Source organism: Juglans microcarpa x Juglans regia, chromosome 8D, assembly GCF_004785595.1.
Source record: "Juglans microcarpa x Juglans regia isolate MS1-56 chromosome 8D, Jm3101_v1.0, whole genome shotgun sequence".
NCBI lineage: Eukaryota > Viridiplantae > Streptophyta > Magnoliopsida > Fagales > Juglandaceae > Juglans > Juglans microcarpa x Juglans regia.
The window spans coordinates 25028049-25050058 of NC_054608.1; the positions used below are offsets into that span (position 1 = coordinate 25028049).

At 37.0% G+C, this 22010-nt stretch overlaps 1 protein-coding gene across 1 annotated transcript; it reads left to right on the forward strand.

Annotated features, from left to right (window-relative positions):
- The first annotated feature begins 1796 nt into the window (after positions 1-1796).
- Positions 1797-21892, forward strand: LOC121242027 (phenylalanine--tRNA ligase beta subunit, cytoplasmic-like). Its single transcript, XM_041139908.1, has 20 exons — positions 1797-2020; positions 2137-2192; positions 2316-2416; positions 2846-2975; positions 3080-3195; positions 3916-3982; positions 5125-5166; positions 6595-6636; positions 6776-6852; positions 7614-7740; positions 7823-7990; positions 10544-10672; positions 10787-10921; positions 11040-11174; positions 12344-12418; positions 13372-13479; positions 19675-19764; positions 19861-19944; positions 21353-21443; positions 21589-21892. The coding sequence occupies exons 1-19, from the start codon at positions 1963-1965 to the stop codon at positions 21419-21421; spliced, it is 1809 nt and encodes a 602-aa protein (XP_040995842.1). The 5' UTR covers positions 1797-1962; the 3' UTR covers positions 21422-21443; positions 21589-21892.
- Positions 21893-22010: the final 118 nt, after the last annotated feature.

A 22010-nucleotide genomic window follows, 5' to 3' on the forward strand; every position in this document is an offset into this window, starting at 1 on the left:
TAGCTCCAAAGGGACAAATGTTTTTGGGTTTTTTTGTTTTCTTAAAAATAAAGACAATGCATAAATAAATTACATAGAGAAAACACTGTAAAAAGGAAAAAACAGTGTACAAAAAACGTCTCGGAAGGGAAAACCGACTGTCTGTCTTGGGAGATCCAGAGTCGTCAGTTCGGGAGCTGCCGCGCGTTGCAACGGCATAGAGCTCCTTGGTGGCGCGTGAGGGCCATGTGCCGACGAGGTTCAGAATTTTCGTCCCGCGCGTGCAGGCTACGCTCCATTCCGGTTGGGGCCGTGTTCGGTGGACGTGTAGATCGGCGGCTGGGCAACCTCCTGGTGGGGCGTGTGTTGGCTATAAGGACCCTAAAGACCACGAACGACGATTCTCCCTTTATTTGGCCTGAAAAACGAAAAAGAAAAAAATAAAATACAAAGAAAAATCAGAGAAGTAGAGGGAAAGAGTGAAGGGGAAGGAGCCGAAGCTCCCACCCCCTCTAGCCGGTCTGAATGAGCTAGGTTTAGAGAGAAAGTTGCGATCTGGGTTTGGGTTTAGAGAAAAAGAGTGAAGGGGGAAGGTCTCTCTCTCTCCACTAGGCCTTTAAGGAGTAGGGGTGGTCCACGGAAAAAAGAGACCATTGTCCCTCCAATAGTATTCTAGCACATATATGGTGATAGGATTTATTCTTTATAATATTTAATTTATTCTGTAAATCAATTAGTATCAATTAATATAATTAATTTATTATTTTTTCATTCTTTTTTAATATTAATTAACTTATACAATAAATTAAATATTGTGAAAAATAAATCATATCACCATTATTTTTAGTAATATTCTAACCGTACCGACACATTTGGAAGACTTCCAGTCATTTCTATTGCTTTTGGTAAGACTTTCACTTTCAGTCTTTTCTATTCTCTTTTTGGTTTAAAGTAAGAACAATGTTCTTCAAAAAATAATAAAATAAAAAAAGAACATGATAACGTACGGACATTTTCTTTCTTTTTGGGTTTTGATAACGAAGGAATTTATTCATCGACAAGTGGTGCGTTCTTCGTGTTTCCAACCAAAACCATTATCAAGGAGTACATAATATATATAAAATAATATTTATATGATATAATTTAATTTTAAATTTTTTTCAAAATTTAAATATTGTAAATTAAATTTTAAAATTGAATTTTAAATATTATAATTTGAAAATATAATAATTTAATAATAAAATTGTGATTGACTATTACAAAGACTGATAAAAGATTATTTGGGACTCTCTTCCACTGCATTCAGCTCATCTAAATCCAATTTAAATTTAGACATTTTTTAATTAATTGTTTTATATAAAAATCTTACACTCTCCACATTATTTAAAATATATATCATTTTATTATTTTATTTTTATATTTTATATTTCATATTTCTTGAAATATAAGGATAAAGAATAAATTCACATATTTTTAAGTAGTGTACAGAAATGTAAAGTTTATATATAGAATTTTTCTTTTTTAATATCTAAACATTCAATTCTTAAATCACTAAACTCATTTTAGCTCAAAATCTCTTTATACATAGGTTCATAATTTTTTTCAACTCAACACATCTTTACACACATGAATATTATTATTTTTTAACTTTTTATAAATATATTTAAATTTATATTAATATTCAAACACATCTAAATTTATCTTAAATAAATTTCATAGAATTCATTTTATTATCTTTTAACTCATTACTGTTAATAGGGAATTCAATTCAGCTCAACAAACGCAGCCTTACTCCCACTCGGCGTGGGGCCGAATACGAGCTTTTAGAGGGGGCCATAGGGAATCCTCGTCCAGTTTACGCTAACAGAATCAGAAATAAAACTACAAAACCCGACAACCTTGGATTGGCGCTTTTCCAAGACCTGCTTTCTTTTTCTGTTTAGTCGTTTACTTTGCACAGTTCTCTCTTCCTATTGTCCAACCATGCCTACTATCAGCGTGGGAAGGGATCGTCTCTTCGCAGCGATCGGGCAAACTTACAGTGAGCTTTCAATCCCCCATCTCTCACTCTTTTTTTCATTTTCGTTTTTTCGGTTTCGAAGGAAGAAACTTTGTTCACATTTGTTTTGTTTTGTGTTTTGGTGTTGAATGTCACAGCTCAGGAAGAGTTCGAAGACCTTTGCTTCAGGTTCGGCATCGAGCTCGACGACGTTGTAAGCGTTTCTCACTCTTTGGGCTCTATTTTATTTTTCCTTTTTCGTTTTGTTGTTACTATTGATAATTTTGAAGTGGTATGTTTCTTGGGTGTCAAGAATGTATTTCTTTGACTGTTTCAGACAACGGAGAAAGCGATTATTAGAAAGGAAAAGCATTTGGAAGAGGAGGAAGATGGGGACGATGAAGAAGTTATCTACAAGATTGAAGTCCCTGCCAATAGGTATTTTATTAACTGGTTTACTCAATTGGATTGCTTTCTCCGCTGAGGCACTTCAACCTTTTTTATACAAATTTTGAAGTTAGAATTTGAGTTTCTCAACGGCGCCCGTTAGTTGATTTGTTCCTTACGAAGAAGGAACTCATAATGTCCTGTTCTAACCTTCGTTTTTGTTTTTCTTTTGAGAACATGGTATGTGAGTATATGCTCTCACGTATTATTTTTCATCCCAATATGAGGGATTTGCTTTATGTTTGAGTTTCTGAAGTGAATGAATTAGTTATTCCCCCTTCATATTGGTTATTTATTTTTTGGTAGGTAAATCGCTCTGTGTTAACTTGAAATATAGGAAGGCCTTAGCAAGATTCTTATTTATTCTAGTAGTAAAAAAAATGCAAGTAAATATAATTATTTTCCTTCTGATGTGCACAGATATGATTTACTTTGCCTTGAAGGGATTGCTCAAGCCCTTCGAATCTTCAATGGGCTACAGGAGATGCCGACATATAAAGTGGTTAATATTAGTAGAAAATCAATGATTAAAATGCACGTGAAACCAGAGGTGTTATCTCAGAATCTCGCAAGTCTATTATGGGTTATTGTTTTGTCTAGAGTGGGACAGTTGATTTTTTGGGGTATGAACTTTTCATTTTTTTCCCCTTGCAGACGTCTTCAATTCGTCCCTATGTTCTTTGTGCTGTTTTAAGAGGTATAAAGTTTGATGAGGTAACATATAACAGCTTTATTGATCTCCAAGATAAGCTCCATCAGAACATTTGTCGGTAATGAATTCTGACTCTCAGCTTCATTTATCGTATGTATCTTGGCATAATTATCAGCTTCTATGTCCACCTCATTGTGCATCCGCAAATGCTTTTGAACCTTATAAAGTTGTAATTTTTTATAAACTTTGATTGTGTTTGTCCCCCTAAATCTGGGTAGGAAAGGGTTTATTTTTTTATAGTCTATATGTGGGTTGTTTAATTTATGGAATAACTATAAAATAAACAACAGAGTGCATGAAGTAATGAAAAATATCATGTGCCTCTTTATTTTTTCTTAGTTTTGACCTAAAATTTGAAACTGTTTTTGCTTCCATGCTGTTTAGTAGTATGCCAGCCATTCAAAGCCAAATCCCCTAATACTGGGGCTGTGTCATCCCTCACAAACTAGCATCTGTCAGTGTGCTCACCTGAAAAAAGAATACAGGAAAAATATATTAGGTGCATTTCTTGTATACTTTCTGTGTTTGGATTGTGCCTTTTAATAAAATTTTGCTAATTATCAAAAAAGAAAGTTTAGTCAACCTTTTACTCTCAATTTTGTTAATAGCTTCCTCTTGGCATTGTGTTTTCTTTTCTTTAGTACTGTCAAATGTTGTTATATGTTTCCTCTTGGCTTTATGTTTACTTTTCTTTAGTATTGTCTTATAACATTGGATGGTCCTCTAAGGATTTTATATAAATTATCATTTCACAAACTCACATGTAATGTTTGTTTAGGCGAAGAACCCTAGTTGCAATTGGGACCCATGACTTGGATACATTACATGGCCCTTTCACATATGAGGTATGTTTATTTGTATTGATTCTTCTTGTTATTGTATGTTGTGTATTTTCATGGTGTTTTGGATATGTGTCATTGAAGTATGAGAGAAACTATGGCCGAGTGTATGGCGGGTAGTTCTTTTATCTGAGTTCACATCATTTTGGGAGGAAGAAGGAAGTCCCAGCCCTAGGCCAAAAGTTTTTTGGCAACCCATTTGTTCACCAATACTTTGAAGCTGAATGTGAATTAGAGTCATTAGACATAAAACCATCTGCTAGAACTGAGTTTTGAGTTAGGAACTTTTTATTCTGGATGATTGGATAAATTTAGGAAAATGCTACATGCCCCGCTGGGGGCTCCTGCTGGGCTGTAGCATTTTTTTATGTATTTTTTTTAGTTTTTTATTATATAGATATTTTTAAAAATTTTAAATATTTTAAAAAATAAAATAAAAATTATAATATTATTATAAAATTCTTTCTTAATTACGAAGTAGAATAAAAAATAATATTTAATGATTTTTTTTTTTTTTACTTTCTGATTAAGGAAATGTTTTTTAATGATATTTTAAATTTATTTTATTTTTTAAAAATATTTAAAAGTATAAAAAAAATCTATATAAAAAATAAATTAAAAAAATACACATAGAAAAGTACATGCTAAGTCCAACGGGAGCACCCAACGGGAGCCCCCAACGGGGGCTGTAGCATGACCATTTTAAATATTTAAAAAATAAATCATAATGTTATTAAAAAATGCTTTCTTAATCACGAAGTAAAATAAAAAATTATAAAAAAAATATTTTTTATAATTTTTTATTTTACTTCGTGATTAAGAAAGTATTTTTTAATATATATTTTTTTACTTTCTGATTAAGAAAGTATTTTCTTAATGATATTTTAAATTTATTTTATTTTTTTTGTAAGTTATTCTTTGTCTGGTTATTGAATATGTTTTCCTCTCTCTCTCTCTCTCTCTCTCTCATAGTTTGTTGAGCATACCACAAACAGGTTTGCTTTGGCAAGTTGCCTTCCTCTCTCATATTTTTCTAAGGTTATTGAGCTTAAAGTTTCTCAATTTAAATGATATGCCAAAGGTTGTATGAAATTATGAGACATTTACATACATTAGTAACTTACAATTTTCATTTTCATCTTTTTCAGGCCTTGCCACCTTCAAGTATAAATTTTGTGCCTCTGAAACAGGTACTCTTATTTTTTTCTAATTGAAATTTATATAAAGAATTGTAAAATGCATGGTCCAGGTATACTGAATGTATTCAAGGGCAATACCAAATTAAAAATTTGAAAAAAGAAGAAGAAGATATAACTGATACCCAAAGGAAGAGAGTATTGAAGAAGAAAAGTTTCTAGGTCTTCCATCCTCCATCATCTGCTATCGGTTCTCAAAATTTCTGTCATTCCTTTCTCTCCAACAAAAAAGAAATTAGACATATAAGAGCACAACCTAGCAATGGAGTAAAAGGTGGTCTACAGATTTTCCGCTATTTTTGCACATACAACACCAATCAGCTAAAATAATATTAGGGTTCCTTAGGCTATCCATGGTAAGGATCTTCCCTACGTAAGCTGTCCATGTGAAAAAAGTTACGGATGTTACCTATTGTTAGATCCCTGATAAAGTCATGAGTGCTACCTGATAAAGCCATGAGAATTAGGATTATACAAAACCATCATTTAGGCTTGTGAATAAGAAAATATCAGACTGCTTAAAGGACCTTTTAAAAGACTTTTGAATAAAAGATGAATTTTTCCTGATAAAATGAAAATTGGATTAAAATTTTATCTTTCATTATTCAAGTTTTTAACTCCATCTCATTCCCATTGGTGTATTGTGCTTGATATCTAAGCTAGCCTTTCTTCTGGTATGATACCTATTTTAAAACTTTAGAATCGTGTAGTTGGTAGCTTCCAAAGGCAGAAGGTTAAGGCTGCATTTGGTTGCAAGACTCAATTGAGCTCAGTGTAATTTTAAGCTGAGTCTAACATCCAAACACTCAACTCTCAAATTACTTAACTCATCTCAACTCAAAACCTCCTTATACGTGGGACTCACAACCTTTTTCAACTTAACACATCTTTATACGTGGTACTCACAACCTTTTTCAACTTCCCATAAAAAGTATTAAACACATCTTAACATCTAAACACATTTTAAACTCAGTTTAGATGGACTCCACATAACACCCTCCACTACTTAATTTACTACTATTCATAAAGAACTGAGCTCAGCTCAACATCCAAACGTAGCCTAAGTTAATGCCTCAAATAAGAGCCCTTTTGTTTTTCTTCTAGTGTTTTTTATTTTCTTGGCACACCACATTTTTCCCTATCCATTTTCTTGACAGTAAGATTTAGCGTTCATATTTTTAGCAATCTAATTCTTAATCTCATAATGTGATTTTTTTTTAACAAACTCTGGTTGATCAGAGAATTCGCTGTCTTACCACAATTTTCTAATACTTTGGGAAATGGCAGTGGTTTAGGAAAATTTTCCTTTTACATGTCATAGCTTCATCCTTTTTTTTACTCAATGAGAAAATAGTGCAGACTTGCAGAGTCAATGTATAATATTAGAACTGATTGCTTGTAACTTTGTGTTTTGCAATTTAGGAGAAGCATTTCAGAGCTGATGAGCTGATGGGGTTTTACAAGGTGAGTCTTAGATCAAGATATTGGTGATTGCATGCACATTGCTCATGCACAATTCTAAAGAATTACTATATTTACTTTTCTATCAGTTGTGAAGGTGTTACTATGTAATTTCTTGATTTATGTTCTGCTGATTTGGCAGTCAGATTTGAAACTAAAGAAATTCTTGCATATAATTGAGAACTCACCAGTGTTCCCTGTGATATATGACTACAAAAGGTATGATTATCTTTAATGTTTATGAAATTATAAAAATTCTTGGCTCTTTTACCTGCCAATTATTTAGTTCTTGTTATTTATTTACCCTTCTATCAATTTACTTTTTTTTGTGTTAAGTTATTGGAGCTTTATTTGCTTTGAAGATGTTGAGTTCATATTGTTCCTTTTACTGAGAGTACTGGCAAGTATTACGCTATTGTTTTTATTGAATGCTCATAGAACAAGAAAATCATGCAGCCTCTGTTAATGCTCTTACCATTGTCTGCCAACCAGCCTTTCCTCTCCAATGATATATATCCAACTTATAGGAATGTTTGAATGCATGATTTTTATAAAACTCCTGAAAATTCTGAGAAATCTTCTAGGTTTTTTGAGGATCTTATGAAAGTGGTGAGACCCATGAAAAACATTTTTTGATTGAGAAAGTTTTTGAGATAATTATTATTATTTTTTGGTTTGAAAAAGTGGTGGGGTCCTTTGAAAATATGTTTGGGAAGATAATTTTTGTGACCTTTCTTTTTTTTTTTTGAGTTTTGATTTTTGTTTGCTACGGAAGTAAGACGTTTTTCTTATGAAATTTATTTTTGGGATTGTATTTTGGTGTGAAGAAGTTTGGATGGAGGGAAAAAAGTCACAGAATTTTTAAAACTCTCTATTTCCAAATAGCTTTTATTTCTGCTTGGTGTTTTAATGTTTCATTTCTTTCTTTTTTCTTCCCCTGAAAATTCTATTCTTAATGCAAAATTCTATTTTTGATGCAGAACTGTTTTGTCTTTACCCCCAATTATCAATGGTGCACATTCAGCAATCACTCTTAAGACGAAGAATGTGTTCATTGAATGCACTGCTACCGATCTGACAAAAGCCAAGATAGTTTTAAACACAGTGGTAATCAAGAAGTTCCCAGTTGTTTCGCATTGTAATTCTGATTTATAGTTGATGATTGAAAGGTTTTTATCTGTTCTCTTAGGTGACGACCTTCTCAGAATATTGTGAAAGAAAGTTTGAAATTGAGCCAGTTGAGGTGATATATTCTAATGGGAAGTCAGTTGTCTGTCCTGATTTATCTTTCTACAATATGGAAGTTCCTCTGTCTTATATTACTGGTGCAATTGGAGTCCCCTTGGAGGCTGACGAGGTAGTTCAATTTCTTCATATTATATTTCTATTTCAGGATTCATAAAACCTTAAAGTGAATCATTAAAATGGTTTCTGTGGGGGTAATTTGTGTCTGTGGGCACAGACGCTTATTTATTTATATAGTTTTTAATTTATGGTTGGGCTGAGTAGCACTATATTGTTTACTCTTCATGTGTTGCGAACTGGAAATTTATTTCTGTATATTTTCTATTGATAGTTGTTTTTATTATTTTTTTCCAATGGTGTTTTTTTTAACTGCTTAAGGATTTCTATTGCCAAATGATTACTGATTTGGAATTAGAAAATTTAGAAGTGCTCTTCTTTTCTGAGATTCTCGATACTTTTTGTGGGTGAATAATCATTCAAGCTTCCAGACAACATTGATAAAAATTATTTGTAGGAGGTATTCTTTTTAACTGACGCCATTTTTCTCCCATGACAGTTATATATATAATAATATTGATAATGGTGGAAGATTGTGATTGGTATCGATGTAAAAAATCCTCTCTTGGTGGCCTATTTGATTGAATGTGATTTGTCCCGTGTGCTTCATGTTATATGAGATACCTTAGGCTTAGTTGTTTATCTGCCCATAAGAATTATGATCATCCAACCATCTTTCTAAGGAAAATGCAAAATTGTGATAAGGTTTAGTCAGATACTCAGATACATACTCGCTCAAGAGCTCTCCAGTCAAAAATCTATAGAGCTTGAGCTTGCCTTAATATGTAGCTGTATGTGCTGTATTTCGAGTGTGGTGGTTGGGGATAATCCAACTTGAGCTTTTAGTTAAGCATATCGAGCTTAATTTGCATAGAAAGTTCCATGTCAAAGATTAGAAGTTAAGCAATTAGCACTCAAGAAATTCTGATGACATTGGTTATCTGATAGCAATAAATATCCTGTTGGGCTCCAATTTCATGCCTTACTGACGAAGAAAGATGTAGGAGGCCTTTCCATAGGGTTCATGCCTTGGGATATTTGGTGGAGCATGTCTTATCTCATTGGTGCATAATGATAATGTTGTGTTACAAAAACAATAATTTCTTTTAATAAAATGAAGGTGTCAAATGTTTAAAATTGTTTTTTCAATAAATATATATCTTATTTAAGCTTAGAGGAGTGCAACCCAACTATATGGGAAGTATACCAGAGAAACCCCCACTTATGAAGAGGGACCTGAACACATCCATAATTTAAAATTATTGTAGAATGAGTGGAATGCTCAATCCACTTGTGAATTGTAATGGCTGGCTCAGGTGAGAATATTGCAAGAAGAGAAATGATTCGACATAACCCTTTGTCTCTCGTATATATGCCCTGTGTAACCGGGGCCTGACCTGTTCATCTGTTAGTATTAATGAGAAAAAAAGAACTTCTTGTTATATTCTTCTCAGTAGTTTTGCTGCTTATAATCCTTTTCTTTGTCCCCCCCGCCCCGCCTCCAGTTTCTCTGATTTTTCTCACTATCTATAATCCTTTTTTCTCTTCCTTATAATGAAAAGTAATTTTGTTGCCTATAACTTCAGTAGTTCAAATCTTAAACCAAGTTTGGTGGAAGTATGGAACTTAGGAGGGTTGGATGGAGAGAGAGAAGAAACAGAAGGAGAGGGAGTTTACCTCCCCTTTATATTATTTGGTTGACAAGGGAAGGGGGAAGGGACAGTGATAGGGAAGTGCTGAATGGTGGTAAACTCAAATTCCCTTTTATAACACTTTTCCTCTTTTAGCCAAACAAAAAATCTGCCCCCCTCTGATATCTGATCTGTCCGATTGTAATTGGTGGGATGGTATTTATCCTCTGCATCTCCTTTTGAACCCTTTCCATCTGCATTCCTGTAACGCCCCAATGAAAGGCCCAAACCACATGACCTATACTCCAATGAAAAGTAATTTTGTTGCCTATAACTTCAGTAGTTCAAATCTTAAACCAAGTTTGGTGGAAGTATGGAACTTAGGAGGGTTGGATGGAGAGAGAGAAGAAACAGAAGGAGAGGGAGTTTACCTCCCCTTTATATTATTTGGTTGACAAGGGAAGGGGGAAGGGACAGTGATAGGGAAGTGCTGAATGGTGGTAAACTCAAATTCCCTTTTATAACACTTTTCCTCTTTTAGCCAAACAAAAAATCTGCCCCCCTCTGATATCTGATCTGTCCGATTGTAATTGGTGGGATGGTATTTATCCTCTGCATCTCCTTTTGAACCCTTTCCATCTGCATTCCTGTAACGCCCCAATGAAAGGCCCAAACCACATGACCTATACTCCAAAAGGACTAGTCAATGATACAATTGGAGTCCCATTGAAATCTTATAAAGAGCAAGAACTTCTCCTTCCCAAGCAATGTGGGATCTCATACACCATCTACCATTATTCATATCATATGGGGTATCACAATTCCTCTCCCTCCCAACAAATGTAGCATTAGATTAGCAATATGATGAGTAGAATGTCACATTGTGATGCAGATATTTGTGTTTTTATGTTCAGTGACCGTAATTCATCGTATGCAAGGGCTATAACTTGTATTTCTCACTGTTCTCTATCATTCAGGTCACTAGTTTGTTAAATCGGATGCAATTGTGTGCTGAGCAGTCTGTGTCGGGTGATAATAACTCCAATATTACTGTATCTGTACCTCCAACTAGAAATGATGTTCTTCACCCATGTGATGTTATGGAGGTATTGATAGTACTAAAACCTGGCCATTTTATTGATGCCTCTTATCTGTACCAAAAATGTTTGGAGTGTCACACTTGTATTTGTATTGACAAGGCATGTTTTTTCATTGCTAAGGATGTTGCCATTGCTTATGGCTACAATAATGTTAAGGATATTACGATTGCTAAGGGTTACAATGTTTCAAAGGGAAGGGCTGTGTCTTTGAAGCCACTGCGCTTGGAAGAGTTTAGTCATCTTATCAGATTAGAGGTACAGAGCAGATTAAAAAAATCTGGATTGTTTCTTGATTAATGCTATCGTTCCTCATAGAGTTTTTTTTAATTATATTCTATCTGTTAAACATTGTTTTTATTTATTTTGCAACCAGATGGCAATGTGTGGGTTTACAGAGGTCATGTCATTTATCTTGTGCTCGCTTAATGACAATTTTGCAATGTTAAATCATGAAGGAGACAGATCAAATGCAGTGATCATTGAAAATCCTCGTTCCTCTGAAAATGAGGTTTGTAATCCTAAGCCTTGTGTGCTCAGTTGTATTACGATAATGCGGGATTTTGAAGAACAGTTTTAGGTACTCATATTTCTTTTTAAGAATTTCTCCTTTTCTGTCCTTGCTATTATTATTTTTGTTCTCCCTTTTTGGATCAAGACTAATCACATTTCATGAACTGCATTTCTTTTAGAAGCCAGTATTTTTTTTAACATGTTGCCTCCATTTTCTTCTTTTTTATTGTAACTGTGTGCGCTGCTTAGTGTTTGATTGATTAGGCGGTTTCCTTCTTCGCTTCCTTTCACTGAATTTTGTTAGTAGTCTATAGTGTTGAAGTACAAAGATTATATAAATACTATAACATATATATTGATATACAATCTACTGTGATATACAATCTATTAATATGCCCTCATCATGGAAATTTCTTACTTATCAAAAAATAAATAAAAATATACCCCATCATGGATTATATATGGGGTCCATATTTTTTCAAATCAACTGTTGGATATGAACCTTCCATCCTAGTATTCATTCCTATTAAAGAGGATGATTGGGGTTGATTGCTATATTAGGGTCTATTGCTATCCCTTCTACGCAATCCTCCAAATTATAGTTTCTATTGATATGTTATACAAAAAATGTGCTTATGAACTGCATGATTTTCTATGCCCAGTTAGGATCTCTAGCTTGCATGATAAGTACTTTGTGTAGAGTTGAACCAGATATTTTCTTCCCAACTTAGTAATGAATTTTAGGTATGCAGAATTGAGTTGATTGATTAGCAAGATTGTATGTCTCAATTTTAAGATGTTATCAAAGTTTTTTTTTTTTTTTTTTTTTAATAAGTAGATGTTATTGAAGTTGCTATCCTGATTCGCAGGCCTGTGCATTTCCATTTTTTCATTGAAGTGAATGCATTTTTTTCCTTTAATCAAAATAGATCTTGGTGTAGCTTAATATCTTGTCTACTTCCAACACTAAACTGAAGGTTTCCTACTTTATTTGGTTTCGGCTGTCTGTTTTTTCTTCTTTCCTCATGTGGTTCAGTTGAAATTTCTAATGTTTAAATTAAACATGATGAAGACACATGATAAGAATTTTAACAATATGTATCTTTCTTCTTTTTTTATTTTTCTGTTTATTTATCTAATGTTTGACACATTGCTCCATTTCCACAGACTGCTCGTACCAGTCTTATGCCTGGTATATTGAAAACTGTTGGACAGAACAAAGGCCATCCAAAGCCCATAAAGGTGCACTGTAGTTTTTCAATAGACCATTGATTTTTCTATGGTTGAGTCTGTTTAATTTCTATCATATTAGCAGATCTCTGAGCATATGGGCTTGCTAATTTTTTAGTACTGCGTACTATTTAATTCTGTTGGGTCATTATTCTTAGTTCTAATGCTCTTTTTATGGAGTCATGTTGTTTAATTGTGTGTTGATAAATACAAACTTTGTAAAATTATGGTTCAAGTTGAAGATCTCTTATTTGTAATCATTTATGTGTTTGTTGCATGTTGTTTTTTTTCATTTTCATTACTAAATACCCAATATGAAAAACTATTGAATTAAATATAGCATCTTTTATGTGTTATTTAATACATTAATAGAAAGCTTATGCATTTAGGGAAAAAGTAGGCAGCTTATGAATTTCTTAGAAGCTATGTAAGGGTTATAATATAATCAGTTCACATTCTTGATTAGTTAAATACCTTCAATTAATATTTGTTTTTTATAAGTAATAATCTTTATTGATGTGAATGAAACTTGGTAATGCCCAAGTACACAGGAAGTATACAAAGTGAGACACCTAATTACATTCTAGTAGGCTAGAAAGAAGATAAAAACTCATGAACATTCCCTCACATCAATACAATAGCAGAAAACTACTGGAAAAGAGAGAATACAAAAAAGTTCCAGATTTCCCCCACTGCAGGCTCCTTGTTATTAAAGCACCTGTCATTCCTTTCCAACTGTTTATAAGTACTAAATTATTTCCAACTGTTTCAATTGAAGATGTGTCTCTGTCTGTCTCTCTCTCTCTCTCTCTCTCTCCACACTTTGTAATAGTGACATCTTTTAGCATCATTTGCATTTATTGGATTTTTTTTTTCGTGTCTTCATCTTGCATCGTAATACTCTTCCTGCACTTTCTGTTGTACATCTCTGGAGAAGGTTCCCTCATTTCTAATTTTGTCTCTAGATTTTTGAAGTGGGTGACATAGTGCTGTTGGATGAGACTACAGATGTAGGAGCAACAAATCGTCGCCAGCTTGCTGCTCTATATTGTGGTGCTACTGCAGGATATGAGGTACATTAGGATCTCATCATAGTCAGCTTGGTTATTAACATTTGAATATATGAAGTTGTGATTGTCAATAGCTATGTGAAAAAGTTTTATCTAATAGGCTAATCGTTGATTTTTTGAGTAATTTCAGTTTGTTTCTATTTATTGTATGATGACTTGCATAACTGGTAATTCATATATTATAATTTTCAGTTGTGTATCAAGACATGATTTCCCCAACAATTACACTTGTGCTAGAGAACTCTCAAAAGTTTGTATGCAAATAAAAAAAAAATGTCAGGGGTGAAGGCTTCATTTTCTCTCTCCTAAAACTTTTCTCTCCGTACACATGCATCTTGTTGCTTTGTTACGTTGATTGGTTCTGTAGTTTAGTTGATTAAGATGGGTGAGGGTATGAATAGGAAGAAGATAGCTTCGAATGTTGTTTTCAGTGAATTTAAGTCTTTTGTGGTGGTGAGAGATGGTTCTGGGGTGCTTATCACTAAACGTGGTTGGAAGTTTGTAAAAAAACTGCACTTGGGTTCAGCTGCAACAAGTTGGTTTATCAAGGCACTGGACGACTGCTTGAAGTCAAGGAGAAGAGAGTTCTACACAGCTCATCGGGAAGGAGATAGGGGATTCATAGCTCAACGATGTTCCAATCCTCAAGGAGCATTCATGGCATTGGTGGAATATAAACAGGGGGGCCGTCGGAACTGTATTTTCATTCCTGAGGATCGTGAGGGAGCGGGATGGAGGAGGATGATGGAGGTGTTGAGGGAGGTGCTGCCTCAACAACTCCAGTCGACGGCAGTGCTGCCTCATTCCAGCGGTAGCATGGATGCTTTACAGAAACCAAGTTATCTGGACATTACTAGAGGTACTGTTAGATTGGACTCTAGTCCTGACATGCATGGGAGGGATGGTGGTTTGGTTGGGGTGCAGAGTAGTGGGGAGGATGGCAGGGGACGTGATGGCCTTGACAAGGAAGGTATGGTTCGTCTCTTGTCAGATGTGCAGGCTCAAATTAGTACTCTGCAGAGTAATTTGGAGAAAGTGAAACGCAGTGTTGTGGAGGGGGATTGGAGGGAGTTGGGCTTGGGGCTGGATTGTTCCAAAGGGAAAGGCCTCTCTGCATATGGGCCAGGATACGCCCAGCAGGCCCAGCAGGCCCCCTGCGAGGCTCAACAGGCCCAGCCTGTCAAGCGACAGGCCGTGGAGACTGCTTGGAGACGTCGGCCTCCAAGGGCCGAAACTCCTTCGTCGTCGGGTGGGCCTCAACACCCACCACCGACAATGGACCAGGGGCCGCTGTCAGAGGGGGTGGGTCTCCCGTCGTCACCTGGGGTGCTGGAAACAGTGGCAGAGCTCTGAGAAAAAGGGGAGAAAGGTGCGATGGAGGTTGACGGAGGATGTCGAGGTGCTCACTCATCGGAACTAGCACGGAAAGTTGCGACGGAGGGCTCTGAGGTCTCTCTGACGTTATTGCAACAGTTCTGTCCACTGGGGAGTGAAGTTTCAGGGGCGATGGTCATGGATCTAATTTTGGGACCTGCAACGATGGGTGCAACAGAGGTAGCCGATGCCCCTGCGACGTCGGGGTACGCCCAGATCATGTCACCGACCACCGTCGAAGGCTCAGGAGTAGCTCAGGTACTGCCCATGTTGGCGAAAGTGGAAGAAGAGGCTCTGAAGGCAGTGGAGGTCGAAAATGATGAGCCTGTTGGGAAAACTTTGGAGGATGGGGAGGTGGATGAGGGGTGTAACACTCGGAACTTGTGGGTGGAGAATATGGAAGGGGGGATCGATGGGGGCACTGGGTCATATTCAGTGGTGTTGAAGGAGGCTGATTCTATGGTCCAACCAACGGATCAGCTCATGGGCAGCGGCTTTGAGAGCGATAAGGATGAGTTGGAAAGTCCTATCCCGTTACGTATTATTTCTCCAAAGCCAGTGTACAATATAACAGACGATTGGCTGTTAAAAAAGGTAAGAGGAAGTTCAAGAGTGTGTGGGAATTTCGTTTGCTGGGTATAAAGAACAATTTAAGGCCCTGTTGATTGCAATGGAGGCAGGGAGACCTACGGTTCTGAAATCATCAGTGAAACGGGACCGGGAGTTGAAACGTCTCAAATGCTCTATTAATTACGACAACAAGGAGGGAAGTGTGGGGAGGGAGAGGTTGAAGGGTAAGGGCATTTCGTTATTTAATGAAACCTAAAATCCTCTCATGGAATGTAAGGGGGATCAATGACGTGAATAAACGTCTCCGTATTAGATCCCTCATTCGGAGTTGGAAGGCTGACATTGTATGCCTTCAAGAGACTAAGTTGTGTGGCATTGGTAGATACATAATTCGAAGCTTGTGGGGCTGTTCCTTTGTGGGGTGGTGTTCTCTACCCTCATCGGGGGCTTTGGGAGGGGTGTTGGTAATGTGGGATAAGCGTGTGGTGGAGATGGTCGAGAATTGCATGGGGAAATTCACAATGGCTGTATCTTTTAGGAACACTGAGGATGGGTGGTTGTGGGCTTTAGCGGGTGTGTATGGGCCCAATGTAGAAAGAGATAGATGCTTTTTGTGGGAGGAATTGGCAGGTCTTCACTCCTTATGGGATTTACCCTGGGTTTTTTGCGGAGATTTTAATATTGTTTGGTTCCCTAGTGAAAGGGCAGGGGCCTCTACGTCGTCAGGGGCAATGGAAGCCTTTTCAGAGTTGATCTTTGATCTGAATCTTGTGGATCTTTCGCTGGTTGGGGGGCCCTACACTTGGTCCAATAGCCGAGGGGGGTCCCGACTGGACAGATTTCTAGTCTCCTCTTCTTGGGAGACGCATTTTCCGGACCTATGTCAGAAAAGGCTGCCACGTGTTTGTTCCGATCATTTCCCAATTTTGCTTGATTGTGGTGGTATTCGTGGGGGTAGACGCTCCTTCAAATTTGAGAATATGTGGCTGGAAGTTGAAGGATTTGCGGATAAGGTAAAGGTTTGGTGGGACAGTTATTCTTTTGAGGGTACCCCTAGTTTCATAGTGGCGGGTAAACTTAAAGCTCTCAAGTATGACCTGATGAAGTGGAATGAAGAAGAATTTAGACATACGGAAGTGCAGAAAAATATCCTTTGGGATGAGCTGCAGGCTTTGGAGGAAGGGGTAGTTAATGCGGACTCTTTATTACGGAAGAAAGTGGTGGTGACAGAAATTGAGAAAGTATTGTTGCTAGAAGAAATATCTTGGAGGCAAAAATCAAGGGCACTTTGGTTGAAGGAGGGGGATAAATGTACTAAGTTTTTCCACAAGGTGGCTAATTCACATAGGCGCAACAATGCCATTGAAGTACTCCATTCTGGTCCTAGTGTGTTACATTCTTCTGAAGAAATCCAAGACCACATAGTGCAGTATTATGAGGATCTCCTTGCTGAAAAAGAAGAATGGCGCCTCAAACTAGATGGTTTACCCTTTGCTCAATTGGATTTGGATGTAGCTGGATGGTTGGAGAGGCCTTTTGATGAAGAGGAGGTGCATCTCGTGGTGAAAAGTATGTGCAGAGACAAAGCACCCGGTCAGGATGGTTTCTCTGTGGCTTTCTTTCAGGAGAGTTGGGACATTGTGAAGGAGGAAGTGATGCAGATTTTCAATACTTTTCATTCTAGTCAAAAGTTTGAGAAGTCACTAAACGCTACTTTCATTGCTCTCATTCCGAAAATAGCCGGTGCATATGAATTGAAAGACTTCCGGCCTATTAGTTTGGTAGGGGGGATTTATAAAATCATATCAAAGGTGTTAGATAATCGTATGAGTTTGGTTATGGACAAACTCATTTCCAAACCTCAAAATGCATTTGTAAAGGGGCGGCAAAATCCTGGACTCAGTGTTGATAGCAAATGAGTGCTTGGATAGTCGGTTGCGAGAGGGCACCCCGGGGGTTCTTTGCAAGCTCGATATGGAGAAAGCTTATGACCATGTATGTTGGGATTTTCTCCTTTATATGCTTAGAAGATGTGGTTTTGGGGATAGATGGTGTGCTTGGATTAAACATTGTGTCTCAACCGCTTGATTTTCGGTCCTAGTCAATGGAAGACCTTGTGGTTTTTTTCAATCTTCCAGGGGTTTGAGACAAGAGGATCCACTATCCCCTTTCCTTTTTGTCATTGTAATGGAGGCATTGAGTCGTATGGTGGAGGCCGCTGTAAGGGGGGGAATTCTTGCTGGTTTTTCAGTGGACAGCAATAGTAATACCAGCTCCATTTCGCATTTACTCTTTGCAGATGATACGCTCATTTTTTGTGATGCTATAAGTGGCCAGATTCAAGCTTTAAGGGCAGTTTTGCTGTGTTTTGAAGCTGTTTCGGGACTCAAGGTGAACTTGGGGAAGTCGGAGCTGGTTCCGGTGGGGGAGGTGAACAATATAGACTCTTTAGCGGAGTGACTAGGTTGCAAAATTGCCTCTTGGACTCCCCTTAGGGGCATCTTTCAAAGCAAAGAGCATTTGGGATGGGGTGGTAGAGAAGGTTGAGCAATGACTTTCAGGATGGAAACGGCTATATCTATCGAGAGGGGGGAGATTAACCCTTATAAAAGCACTCTTTCCAACCTTCCCACTTACTATCTTTCTCTATTTCCATTACCGGTGGGTGTGGCAAACCGGTTAGAAAAGTTGTTTAGAGCTTTTTTTGTGGGGTGGTATGGGGGAGGAATCCAAATTTCACCTTGTGAGTTGGCAAAGGGTGAGCTGTCCATTGGCGAATGGGGGGTTAGGGGTACGAAACTTGTGTGTTTTCAACAAGGCACTCTTAGGGAAGTGGCTGTGGAGGTATCATAAGGAAGGGAATTCGCTGTGGAGAGAGGTTATTGATCATAAGTATGGTTGTGAGTGGGGGGAATGGTGCTCTAAGGAGGGTAGGGGGACTTACGGAGTAAGCCTGTGGAAATTCATAAGGAAGGGGTGGAATACCTTTGAAAAACATCTTAAGTTTGAGGTGGGTGATGGAACACGTACCCGCTTTTGGTTCGATGTATGGAGTGGGGAGAGTCCTCTTTGCCTGGCTTTCCCAGGTGCTTTTAATTTGGCTGGAAATCAGCAAGCCCCAGTTTCAGAAGTTCTATGTCGTGCCAATGGGATGGTCACTTGGAATGTCACTTTTACAAGAAATGCTCAGGACTGGGAATTAGAAGAGCTGGCAGAGTTTTACAGTTACTTATATTCAGCAAAGCTAGGGGTCAATGGGGGAGACCGTATGTTGTGGACTCACACGAGGAAAGAGAAGTTTACTGTTAAATCTTTCTATAAGGCTTTGACAGTCCTACAGCCCACTTTCTTTCCATGGAAGAGTATATGGAAGGTGTTAGTGCCTTCTAAAGTTGCTTTTTTCACTTGGACAGCTGCTCATGGGAAGATATTGACGGTTGACAATTTAAGAAAACGAGGTATGGTGATCATGGAGTGGTGCTACATGTGTAAAAAAAGTGGAGAATCGGTAGATCACTTGCTCTTACATTGTGAGGTGGTTGGGGAGCTTTGGGCTGGTATTTTTAGTAGAGCTGGGCTAAGTTGGGCTATGCCCAAGAGTGTGGTGGACCTATTAGCATGCTGGAATAGGTCTCATAGTAGTGCCCAATTAGCAGCCATGTGGCGGATGATTCCTTTGTGCTTAATGTGGTGTTTATGGTTGAAAAGGAATGACAGATGTTTTAATAACAAGGAGCGTGCAATGGGGGAAATCTGGAACTTTTTTGTATTCTCTATTTTCCAGTGGTTTTCTGCTATTGTATTGAGGGGAGGGAATGTTCATGAGTTCTTATCTTCTTTCTAGTCTATTAGAATGTAATTAGGTGCCTCTCTTAGTATATTTCCTGTGTACTTGGGCACTGCCTAATTTCATTCACATCAATAAAGATTATTACTTATCAAAAAAAGTTTGTATGCATGTTTCCCTCATGTCTCCAGTCGTCATTGTCAAACCCTTGAGAATCTCTAGATTTTGCCGACTTAGCATAATCAATTGAACATGACAAATACTTAGTTTCAGATCCCAAACTACCCCCTCCGCACAAAAGAAAAAAGGAAGACTGTGATCCAAAGACTGTTGGCTTATCTTACAGAGAGATAAAAGGAAAGAGAGACTAATTATCCAAAACAAACTCCATAAAAAAAATTGATCATTCATGTGTTACTTGTGAAGTGATTAACCAGTGTTTCTAATTCCCAACTTATAATTTTCAGATAATTCATGGCTTGGTGGAAAGAATCATGCTAGTAATTGGGCTAGTTCCACCTGATGACAATACAACATTCTATCTAAAGCCTTCAGATGTAAGGCTCAAGAGTTTCTCTCCCCTTCCCATTGCAGTTGCTTTTTTATATGTATGTGTTTGTTGTTGATGTTCTCCGTCTTGATATATTCTGAAGGATCCTGAGTTTGTTATGGGTACCCAAGCTAGTATCATTTATAAAGGGAAGCGAATAGGAACATCCGGAATCGTGCACCCTGAGGTAAATATTATTCCATAAATACTTGTGTTTTAAGCACTATATGAAAGCATTAATGATATTGTGCAATTCTGCCTTGACTTTGCCTTTTTCATTTCTTTTTCTAAGTCTTAGTTGCTTAAGAGAATGCTTTGACTGTTTAATTTGTGCTCTAATTTTTAATTTAAAATCCTGATCATGTAATGTCATGTAGTTTCGTGAAAAACTATTTGGGTGTGGAGTACTTTTGAGGGACTCATTCTCACTGGACTTGGTTGAAATTTGATTGCCATGTGATTGTATACAATTCATTTGCTTCAACAGCTGGTGAAAATGATTGCACCTAGTTCACCATTGGACTTACCTGTGTTCTGGAATCAGGCATTAGTTTTTAGACATTGATTTAGCAGTTGTTGTATGATCTATTACTTCACAGGCAAGGTCGACAATTGTGCTACATGGATTTAATATTTAATAAATAATAATAATCTCTTGGTTTCCCGCACCTAGGAATATGAATGGTCGGTTTTGGGGAGAATTGACTTGGTTGAAAAATTCCCCACCGATGCTATCCAAACCCCCTGAAACTGAATTAATTTGAAGTTTTTTTTTCACAAAAAAAAAAAAAAAAAGGACAGTATCCTAATTTTATTGATTAACTCTCACTTATAGCAGAGGAATACCTTATACAAAAAGGAGCAAGGGAGTTACAAAAATCCCAAAACCTGGCCCCTATAAAAAAGTTATAATCCTTAATAAAATCTAGTTACAGTTGAGAACGAAAGAAAAGAAAATTAATGACGCAACTTGGGAGTTCCTACACGATCCAAAGAAAAGAAACCAATTAATTTGAAGTTTCAAATCAGCTTTTGTTGGATTCAGTCCCTGATTAATTCTAAGATTTCAAGTTTTCCCCTAGTTTACCTAGCTGCTAAACAAAGATCTATGCCAACCATAATGTGGAAACTGACTGAGTAGATTGAAAGCACTTATGAGATTGAGAGGAAATCCTTACGAGGAGGTAGGATTAGGTAAGCATATAAACCATAGAAATTATGGGTACCATGTCTTCTTTCTTACACGATTCTAAAAAATAAAGCATATAAACCATAAGGTGAACCTGCATGACCGGATTTTCATTCTAGTGAACCAAGCAAAACTGATGTAGAAATGGGTCTAAACTGACTAATTCAGACTAGTTCGGTCAGTGTATTTCCAAATTGTTTTCAAGAGATGTAACACTTTACAGGCATGCAAGTCATGTTTATGATGTATCTCATGTTTCTGCATTGCATTGGAACATTAGTATATATGCTACTTGAATTAGGGATTTCTGGCCTTTGTTTTATCAGGTCAATTTGGGGACATTTTTAGGTTCTTTCATGTTTGGAATTACAATTATCTTATTTGAGAATATAATCTGTGGCTTCAGGTCTTGAACAAGTTTGACATCCCTGATCCTTGTGCCTATTTTGAACTCAGCATTCAGTGCTTTTTTTAGGATTTATTTCATAGCAGCTTATGTAAGTTTCTTTAACATCTCTTCCTTTACTAAGTTTTCTTAGGTTCTTCATAAGATTGAAGATTTATCATTTTTCTCTCTCAACTATTTACTAATATTGAGTTTTGCTTGCACTGCATGCTTTATGTGTTATTAAATAACCTCAGGCACATTGGCCTTGCTTCCAATGCTTGTCCTTCAGAAGTTCCAGTGCCATAAAAGCCAATAACATCGGCATCCATTAATATACTTGGTTCAGTCAAGTTTGGAGCCACCCTTGATGCAGTCAAGGAATATCATCAGTTGCCCAATATTAAGTCTTGATATAGCATAAATATGATAGCTATTAGCTTGTTTTTTTCTTTCTGTTTCTTTTTTCTTAGCCATGCTTTGAACATCAGTTATGTATTGTTGCCTAACTTATATAATCGATGAGGAAAAGATATTATATATATGTCAGGGATTTAACCAGTTCCGTGTAGGGAAACTTTCGAGGGTGCGGTGCACGGGACCGGAGTTTACTCTGCAATGGTGGGTCTGAAGGGCCCTGCCTTGGAGAGGTTCCCTGACATAAAATAAAATAATATAT

Coding starts and splice junctions, on each gene's coding strand:
- LOC121242027 (XM_041139908.1), top strand. CDS start 1,963: ATGCCTACTATCAGCGTGGGAAGGGATCGTCTCTTCGCAGCGATCGGG. Junction 2,193..2,315: donor GCATCGAGCTCGACGACGTT/GTAAGCGTTTCT, acceptor TGACTGTTTCAG/ACAACGGAGAAAGCGATTAT. Junction 2,976..3,079: donor AAATGCACGTGAAACCAGAG/GTGTTATCTCAG, acceptor TTCCCCTTGCAG/ACGTCTTCAATTCGTCCCTA.